The 10029-nt window shown below is 47.1% G+C and overlaps 1 protein-coding gene across 1 annotated transcript in view; it reads right to left on the minus strand.

The window, feature by feature from the left end:
- Positions 1 to 8883, minus strand: part of LOC141099809 (melanopsin-B-like) — a 203799-nt gene extending 194916 nt beyond the window's left edge. Inside the window, exons 1-3 of the mRNA XM_073587878.1 lie at positions 8875 to 8883; positions 8648 to 8787; positions 7778 to 7911 (exon numbers count right to left, since the gene is read on the minus strand). Coding sequence (XP_073443979.1) covers positions 7778 to 7911; positions 8648 to 8787; positions 8875 to 8883 — 283 coding nt within the window. The remainder of the gene's footprint in view (positions 1 to 7777; positions 7912 to 8647; positions 8788 to 8874) is intronic.
- Between the last annotated feature and the right edge of the window lie 1146 nt (positions 8884 to 10029).

A 10029-nucleotide genomic window follows, 5' to 3' on the forward strand; every position in this document is an offset into this window, starting at 1 on the left:
GTCAGTTATGAGCAGCAACTGGCGATGTTGGAGCCCAGGGACAAGCACTTAGCAGGCTGAGGCCTGATGTGCTGTCAATTGGGAGGCAGAAGGACAGATTGCCATCAAAACAGCAGGGGAAAAGCTGACGTTACTGAACCCCACAAACACAGGAGCTAGTGTTTTACTCTGTGAAGAGTAAATGGGAATGTGGACAGAGCAGGCGACATTGCTGGACACACATCAGGGGATTAACTGACCGGACTGAACACCTGTAACACAGGAACAAGTGTGGATTGTGCAGACGCCACTTCAGAGCTGTAACTGGCAGGGTTGGAGGACAGGGGAAATACGAGAGACAGTGGAGCCACAGGCCTAATTGGAGCATGGTTAAAAATCAGTAGTAGTACGACTGTGTAGGCAGCAGGAGACTTTGCCATCCACACAGCAGGGGATCAGCTGACGTTACTGAACCCCACTGAGACACGGGAGCAAGTGTCTCTTTCTGTGTGGACGGCACTTCCGAGCTACAACTGGCTGTGTTGAAGCCCAGGAAATAGGAGGGTGTAGGCAGAGGCCTACTGTATTTGGAATGTGGAGACAGCAGGAGAGACTGCCATCCACACAGCAGGGGATCAGCTGACGTTACTGAACCCCACTGAGACACGGGAGCAAGTGTCTCTTTCCGTGTGGACGGCACTTCCGAGCTACAACTGGCTGTGTTGAAGCCCAGGAAATAGGAGGGTGTAGGCAGAGGCCTACTGTATTTGGAATGTGGAGACAGCAGGAGAGACTGCCATCCACACAGCAGGGGATCAGCTGACGTTACTGAACCCCACTGAGACACGGGAGCAAGTGTCTCTTTCCGTGTGGACGGCACTTCCGAGCTACAACTGGCTGTGTTGAAGCCCAGGAAATAGGAGGGTGTAGGCAGAGGCCTACTGTATTTGGAATGTGGAGACAGCAGGAGAGACTGCCATCCACACAGCAGGGGATCAGCTGACGTTACTGAACCCCACTGAGACACGGGAGCAAGTGTCTCTTTCCGTGTGGACGGCACTTCCGAGCTACAACTGGCTGTGTTGAAGCCCAGGAAATAGGAGGATGTAGGCAGTGGCCTACTGTATTTGGAATGTGGAGACAGCAGGAGAGACTGCCATCCACACAGCAGGGGATCAGCTGACGTTACTGAACCCCACTGAGACACGGGAGCAAGTGTCTCTTTCCGTGTGGACGGCACTTCCGAGCTACAACTGGCTGAGTTGAAGCCCAGGAAATAGGAGGGTGTAGGCAGAGGCCTACTGTATTTGGAATGTGGTGACAGCAGGAGAGACTGCCATCCACACAGCAGGGGATCAGCTGACGTTACTGAACCCCACTGAGACACGGGAGCAAGTGTCTCTTTCCGTGTGGACGGCACTTCCGAGCTACAACTGGCTGTGTTGAAGCCCAGGAAATAGGAGGGTGTAGGCAGAGGCCTACTGTATTTGGAATGTGGTGACAGCAGGAGAGACTGCCATCCACACAGCAGGGGATCAGCTGACGTTAGTGAACCCCACTGAGACACGGGAGCAAGTGTCTCTTTCCGTGTGGACGGCACTTCCGAGCTACAACTGGCTGTGTTGAAGCCCAGGAAATAGGAGGGTGTAGGCAGAGGCCTACTGTCTTTGGAATGCGGAGACAGCAGGAGAGACTGCCATCTCCACAGCAGGGGAACAGCTCATTCCCAAAACTGGTTATGGGAATGTGGACAGAGCAGGAGACCTTGCCGGACACACATCAGGGGATAAACTGATAGGACTGAGCCACAGGAACACAGGAACAAGTGTAGATTGTGCTGACGCCACTTCATAGATGTAGATGGCGGGGTTGGAGGCCAGGGGAAATAGTAGAGACAGTGGAGCCAGAGACCTAAGTTGGGCACGGTTAAAAATCAGTAGTGGTTTGAATGTTGATGGAGCTGGTGACTTTGCCGTCCACACAGCAGGGGATCAGCTGGCGTTACTGAACCCCACTAACACAGGAGCTAGTGTATTTCTTTGTGCAGACGACACATCTGAGCGACAACTGGCTGTGTTGAAGCACAGGGATTATAGTTCAGGTGGTAGAAAAATGAACACACCAGCAGACCTGGATACAGTTGACAACCACTAATTTAGTCTTTAAGAGGAATGGCAAAGTCTTTGGAGATCCAGGCCTTGTTCATTTTCAGAAAAGTCAGCCGGTCAACATTATCGGAAGATAGTCGCGTGCGACGGTCTGTTAGTACACCACCTGCGGCACTAAAGACACGTTCCGATAATACACTGGCAGCAGGGCAAGCCAGCACCTCCAATGCATACTGGCTAAGCTCTGGCCATGTATCCAGCTTAGAGACCCAAAACTTGAAGGGGGAAGAGCCATCTGGGAGTACAGTGACAGGGCAAGACATTTAGTCTGACACCATCTGACGGAAGCGTTGCCTCCTGCTGACTCGAGGCGTCCCTGATGGTGTAGACAATTGTGGTGGACACACAAAACTTTGCCACATTTGGGCCATAGTGGTCTTGCCTTGTGCTGCGGCGCTGCCTCTGCTCCCTCTTTGTGCAGAGTTTCCTCCACTGCCTCGACGCACAGAGCTGCTTTGTAAAGCACTAGCAACAATGCTGTCGGGTGGAATGGAAAACATTATGGACTGCACCAGTGACTCTTCGTACTCCCGCAGTTTACGCTCCCGGTTCAACGTTGGTATGAGCCTTTGTACGCTGTCCCGGTAGCGAGGATCTAGGAGGGTGTACACCCAATAATCAGCCGAGACGAGAATGTGGGCGATGCGGCGGTCGTTTCTCAGGCACTGCAGCATGAAATCAACCATGTGCTGCAGACTCCCAACTGCCAAAGAACCGCTGTCCCCTGTTTGAGGCGTGACCTCGGCCTGCTCTGCATCACCCCACCCTCGCTGTACATACTGAGTAGAGGTTTGTGTACCTCCCTCCTCTGGAGAGATGTCTTCCTCCTCCATCGACTCCTCCTCATCCTCCTCACAAAGTGTCCCCTGCCTAGGCCTTTGTGAGGAAACACGTAGCGCAGACTGTCCAGAAGCAGATGGTATTTGGGACTCCTCATCCTCCACCTCTTCCGAAACCTCATCCCTTAGTGCTTGCAGTGTTTGTTGAAGCAGGCAGATAAGGGGGACAGTCATGCTGACTAGTGCATCATCTGCACTCGCCATCCGCGTGGATTCATCGAAGGCACGCAAAACGAGGCAGATGTCCTTCATAGAGGCCCACTCAATGGTGCTGAAGTGTGAACGGCGTACAGTGCGACTTGTTTGCGCCTGATGCAGCTGGTACTCCATGACTGCAGCCTGCTGCTCACACAACCGCTCCAACATATGTAACGTTGAATTCCACCGGGTGGGTAAGTCACATATGATGCGATGTTCCGGAAGGCCAAATCGTCGCTGCAGAGCAGCGAGGCGCGATCTTGCCGTGCTGGAACGCCGCAAGTGAGCGCACTCTATGCGGACCTTGTGCAACAGTGCATCAAGATCCGGATAGTCCCTCAGAAAGCTCTGCACGACCAAGTTAAGCACATGTGCCAGACATGGGATGTGTGTGAGGTTGCCTAGGCCAAGAGCTGCCACCAGATTTCGGCCATTGTCACACACTACCAAGCCCGGCTGGAGATTCGCTGGCCCAAACCACACATCGCTCTCCTGCTTGATAGCATTCCAGAGCTCCTGCGCTGTGTGGCTTCGATTCCCCAAAGAAATTAATTTGAGTACAGCCTGTTGACGTTTGGCCACGGCTGTGCTCATATCGGTCGTAACAGGCTCCTGCTCTGCTGTTTCTGAGGAACTTGAGTAGGAGGAGGAGTCTGTGTGTACAGACTGGAGTCCTGCAATCCGTGGCGTTGGAAGAACACGTACAGTGCCACTCTCCAGATCTGTACCCGGCTCCACAACATTGACCCAGTGGGCAGTGAGGGAAAGGTATCGTCCCTGTCCATGGTTACTGGTCCACGCATCGGTGGTCAGGTGGACCTTGCTACTAATGGCGTTTAGTAGCGCATGTTTTATTTTGCTCTCAACATGTTTCTGCAGGGCAGGGACGGCTCGCCTGCTGAAAAAAAAGCGGCTGGGCACGTTGTATTGGGGGACTGCCAATGCCATTAAGTCCCGGAAGGTGTCAGTGTCCACCAGCCTGAATGACAGCATTTCAACTGCCAGAAGTTTGGCAATGCCAGCATTCAGAGACTGTACTCGGGGATGGTTTGCCGAGTAAGGGCGCCTTTTATCCCATGCCTGTGCTACCGATGGCTGTGATGGATGGGAACGTGCTGCTATGGGTGGAATCTGACAGGGTCTCCGGACAACAGTGGCAGAGGTTCTTCCTTGGCGATCCTGTGAGGAAGCTGAACCAGCAGTGTGTGAGCTGGAGGAAGAGGCCCCAACACGAACTGAAGAGTTGGTAGGTGGTGCTGTACGTTGGCCTACGTCTTCAGGGTGTCTCTGCAACTCCAACTCGTGCTTGGTGCGCACATGTTTCCACATATTTGTGGTATTGAGGTTGCTGTCATTTCTCCCTCTTTTGACTATCTGATGACACAGCTTGCATTTGACAAAGCAAATGTCATCTGCAACTGTGTCAAAAAAGGACCACGCACTGCAAGTCTTGGGAGCGCCCGTTTTGCCTTTGGAATGAGGAATGCTCCTAACGGGTGCCGAAGTGGAGGGTACAGGCAACCAAGTCTTCCCCCTCCCTCTGCCTCCTGTTTTGGCCAGTAGGGGAATCTCTTCCTCCGAGCTGCTCCCACCACCTTCCTGTTCCTCACGCCATGATGGGTCAAGGACCTCTTCATCTTCCCTCCCCTCTTCAAACAGCTGCTTCTCCGGGGTTGTCTCGCCAGCACCGTACGCACCAGAAAGTGGCAACTGAGTCTCGTCATCATCTGATGCGTACTGAGGTGTGCTGACCATAGGCACTGGCCCACTCGCCTCTTCAGATTCAGAGGGACAAAGAAGTTGCGCATCACTGCATACTCCCTCTTCTTCACATTCAGGAATGCTGCTTGGCTGGCCCCCTCTTTCCAAGCCAACAGATTCCGAGAACAGAAGTAGAGACTGTGATGGCTCCTGTCCATGTCTCTCTGACTGCCTGGGCACTTTGGCAGGTGGTGAAGAGACAGATGGTTGCTATTCGGTGCTCTGGTCCTGAGAGGCTGTGGAAGTAATTGAAGTCGATGTGTTAGCTGCCATCCATCCGACAACGGCTTCAATTTGTTCCTCCCGCAGCAGTGGGGTACGTTGAGGTCCTACAAAGCTGCGCATAAAGGACTGTTGCCTGCTAAAACTGGGGGATGCTGATCCACTGGTGCCCGCAGCAGGCCCAGAATCCCCACGTCCTCTACCTGCAGAATCCCCACGTCCTCTCCCTGCAGAATCCCCACGTCCTCTCCCTGCTGAAACTCCACGCCCACGCGCCTTACTCCCTGCCTTCTTCATCTTGCCAGACTGCTTAAGATAGGCAGAAAAGTACAAAGGGGGGCCTTAGTGTGCTTATTCCTGAACAGCTGGTTACAGGTACAAGAAACACTAATTTTATGAAGTGTGTGTGTGTGGACTACACTTTAATAGGAGCTGATGTGGCCTACACAAGTTCCAAATGTAGTGTTTGGTGAACTTTTTTGTGGTTTCTTTGTTGGAAACAAACTCAAAGTATGTGAACAAAGAATTGAAACTGATAGTATCACCAACTTTTTGGAGCTATTACAATGCAGGCAGGTAACCTACAATGCAAAAGATGAGGCTCCAAAAAAATTGGGTAATACTAATCTGGCTGCGCCGGCAGGGCACAAGCCAGAAAAAAAAGCTCCTCTATCTACTCCTATATAGTGTTTGCAACCAACCAATGTTGATGGATACGGATGGATGCACACTAATAGGAGAAGAAAAAATGAGCAGCACTCAAAGACAAATATGTTTGAGGCAGTGACGCACGTTGAGCGTCCTACAACCAGACGTAGCTGCAGGACACTCTACTCAGCGTGAGCTGCACTCACACACAGTCAGAGACCTCTCAGACAGCCGTGAACAGTGCAGCTAAGTGGGCACTGGCACTGACAGGCTGCAGAAAGGCTCCGCTGTGTACTCCTATATAGTGTTTGCAACCACCGTAGATGGAGACGGATGGATGCACACTAATAGAAGAAAAAATGAGCTGCACTCAAATACAAATATGTGTGAGGCACTGACGCACGCTGAGCGTCCTACAACCAGACGTAGCTGCAGGACACACTACTCAGCGTGAGCTGCACTCACACACAGTCAGAGACCTCTCAGACAGCCGTGAACAGTGCAGCAAAGTGGACACTAGCACTGAAAGGCTGCAGAAAGGCTCCGCTGTCTACTACTAGTGTTTGCAACCAACGTATATTGATACGGATGGAAGCACACTAGATTGAAATTATGTAAAAAATGCAGCTCAAAAATTAAAAGATGTATGAGGCAGCAGTGATCACACTGGGTGGCCTACAGCCTGACGTAGCTGCAGGACCCACTCCACAGCGTGAGCTGCACTCACACAGCCCTTGCAGACAGCTGTGAACACTGCTGCTAGGGCAAAGAAGGCTACAGTGGTGGTTTATGTAGCCTGGGTAAAGCACTAGATGTTTGGTGGAATCGCTATTTCTAACTGTCCCTCACAGTCTTCTACAGCAGCCTGTCCCTAACTGAATTCACAGCAGAGTGAACCAGAAATGGCGGCTGCGGTGGCTTTTATAGTGCATCATGACATCATTTCGGCAGCCAATCACAGCCATGCCAATAGTTAACATGCCTACATGCCTAACAGGATGTGCCCACACTTCGGAGGATTCCCATTGGCTTAATCAAAGCAAGCAGGCTCATAGCATGATGGGAACTTCCGATTCCGGTATCCGATATGACAAAAGTATCGGAAGTCAGTATCGGAATTCCGATACCGCTAATATCGGCCGATACCCGATACTTGCGGTATCGGAATGCTCAACACTATTCATGAATCAAAATTTGTCCACTCAAAAGTCCACTCAATGCCGACTTTTAATCCCCATTGATTTGCATTGGGGTCGGGTTTCAGACGAAACTCCGACTTTTTTTTGCCCTAGTCGGACCAGTTTCATCTGAAACAAATTTTGTTTCATGAAACCCGATCCGACCAAAGTTGCTCAACTCTATGTATAACCATTGTGTATATAGTGTATTGTCTAGTGTGTTCTTAAGGCGATTAAATTAATATTTTAACCTTGGCTACTCTTGGGCTGAATCTATATGTCTGTTTCTCAGTTTAACTTTACATTCTACTGGGGCTGGTTTCTGGCCTGATATAATCCTCTTAACAGCCTGGGTTTGAATCTAACAAGGAACTGATGGCAGTCCCATTGGGCTGGCAGTGCTTTGCTTCACTAGTGATAGTGAATGGGCATCTCAGCCTGTCAGGGTTGTGAGCGAGTATGGTGCCACATCAATGACTGCATGGGTCACATCTTCTCACTCTCAATGCCTCCCTGAGCCTGTGTGGACAGGGGGTGCCTGTGTAAAAGTGTACCAAACTGACCTTATGTGTCTCCAGGGGGTGTGGAACCTCACATTGGTGAGAGTTAGGAGACCACATTACATGATCCATCTGATGTATTAGTGCCGTCAGGTGGGGTGGCGAGGTGCGGGTTCATCACACAACTTAATATACAGTACCTATTCATTTTATTCACACCTTATGTGTAAATTATAATGTAAAATATAATAAACAGATTGGATATGTTAATAATGGTCTATTACCTATTCTATCAAGGATCCACTGCCTGTTGAAACTGTTCATGAAGCAAACCGGTGCTTGGGTAGCTGACATGAGCAAGTCACTTATTGCTAAGTTCATTATGAAGTAGTTTGGTGCTGTTCTCAGTTTCTTATTACTGAAAATAGAACAAGATGTTTATTAATATGAAGGACAATACAACATAAATATGACTTAAAAATAATAAAAAATGAAACACTAAAAAGTAAAAATATACCAATAATGTTACCTTTAAAACGTCTTAAAGAGGTTTTCAACAAAATATTTTTTGTCATCAATTAGAAATGTTTATGAGGCCAGGGACAGACTTGCAAGAAACTTGGTCGAGTCTCGCACGTCAATAACCGGAACTGCCACCAGCACTTGGATTGGAACGTGCAGCTGCATGCATTTCTATGCAGCCGCACACTCCGGTCTCGAGTTCCGGCGGCAGTGCCAGATATTGAGGTACGAGACTCATTCTAGTTTCTCGCAAGTTCTGACCCTGGCCTAAAATGAACCTTTCATGATTTCCATCAGGTTTTCTACATATGGTCACATGAAGGTTAAGTAAATCCATATTTGCTAGATACAAAATACAGTCCCGCGGCACTTCTGTATAACACAAATTTGCCATACAGGGTTTAGTGTAGCACCATGTCTTGGAGCTATTTTCCTCTCTTAGTCCATCTGATGGAGCATGTATACAAAATTTATATTTGGATTGTAACAAAATCATATCATGTACCTTCAGAAGAATCATCCTCCACAAGCACCAATGGAATACTTTAAATGTTAAATAATAATATGAAATAATATTTAAATATCAAATAATATTTTTAGTAGAACTGATAACATTTATTTTAATACTGTACCAGTAAAATGCATAAAGAACTAGAAGATTTCCAATAACACCAACTGAACCAATAACAAGAATACAGCTTCCAATTGTGTAGAGAACTTGGTCTGGAACTTCTGGCAGCGACAAGCCTTTGTGAGGTCCAAGCTCTACTGCCTGGGGATAAAAGATAGTGTGAATTACATAATTTAATAGGTATAAGTAAAGTTTTATAACTTATTAGTTGTTTAAAAAGAAAAATACTTTGCACATAAATTGGACAATTCATGTATGCCCAGCAGCAATGACTAGGCAATCCTCCTTTCTGGCAACCTTACCTAATGTGATTCAACACCTGGACTGATAGCCTAAATTTATATGGGTAATTAGGATCCTGCTGTGATTAAAACCGACATACATAGGCTCTCTGACACTCCACCCATCAGTCTATGGCAGTTTTAATCACAACAGGATCATAATTAAAATTTGTTACACCATGCTCTATACCAAGCTTGTATGTCAGTGCAGCAACAGTTAATAAAGCATATTAATGCTCGTGCATTGCTTTGCTTTATAACCGATCAGAGCTGTCAAAATGAAAGTATCATAGAAGGACTACGTAAAAAAGTAAAAAGATAGTAAAAAAATTGTAAAACTATATAAAAAAACCCACAAAATAATAATAAAATATATTATACCCATAAATAAATATTTCTATGAAAAAAAAAAAGTAAAAAAGTACACATATTCGGTATCGCCGCGTCTGGAACGACCCAACCTATTAAACTGTCCCACTAGATAACTTCTTCAGTGAATACTGCAAAAAAAGCAAAAAACAAGCCAAAAAACTATGCTTTATCATCATACCACTGAACCAGAAGTGGAATAAAACGTGATCATAAAGACCATAAAAATAAAAAGTTATAGTTCTCAAAATAAAGTGATGCAAAAATAATTATTTTTTCTATAAAATAGTTAATATTGTGTAAAAGCGCCCAAGAATAAAAACAGATATAAATGTGGTATCGCTGTAATCGTACTGACAAGACCAATAAAACTGTCTTATCAATTTTACCAAATGTGGAAGGGCATAAAAAAATTCCAAAGAAACAATTCTGGAATTACTTGTTTTTGTTCATACTGCCTCCCAAAAATCTGAATAGAGAGTGATGTGACATTTAGACCAAAATGATACCAATAAAAACGTCAACTCGTCGCACAAGCCCTCATGTGGCTTTGCTGGCCAAAATTTTAGCTATCAAAATATAGGGATGCAAACATTTCTAAAAGTGTCTTTTAGTGTGTGACAGCAGCCAAACATAAAAAAACAATATAAATCTGGTACTGTTAAGGATATGTATTTGATTGAAGCTATCCAAAATGAATGCATATATACAAAATGAACGTTTATATGAACAT

This window comes from Dendrobates tinctorius, unplaced genomic scaffold, assembly GCF_039654945.1.
Source record: "Dendrobates tinctorius isolate UK_male_01 unplaced genomic scaffold, ASM3965494v1 ptg000011l, whole genome shotgun sequence".
Lineage (NCBI taxonomy): Eukaryota > Metazoa > Chordata > Amphibia > Anura > Dendrobatidae > Dendrobates > Dendrobates tinctorius.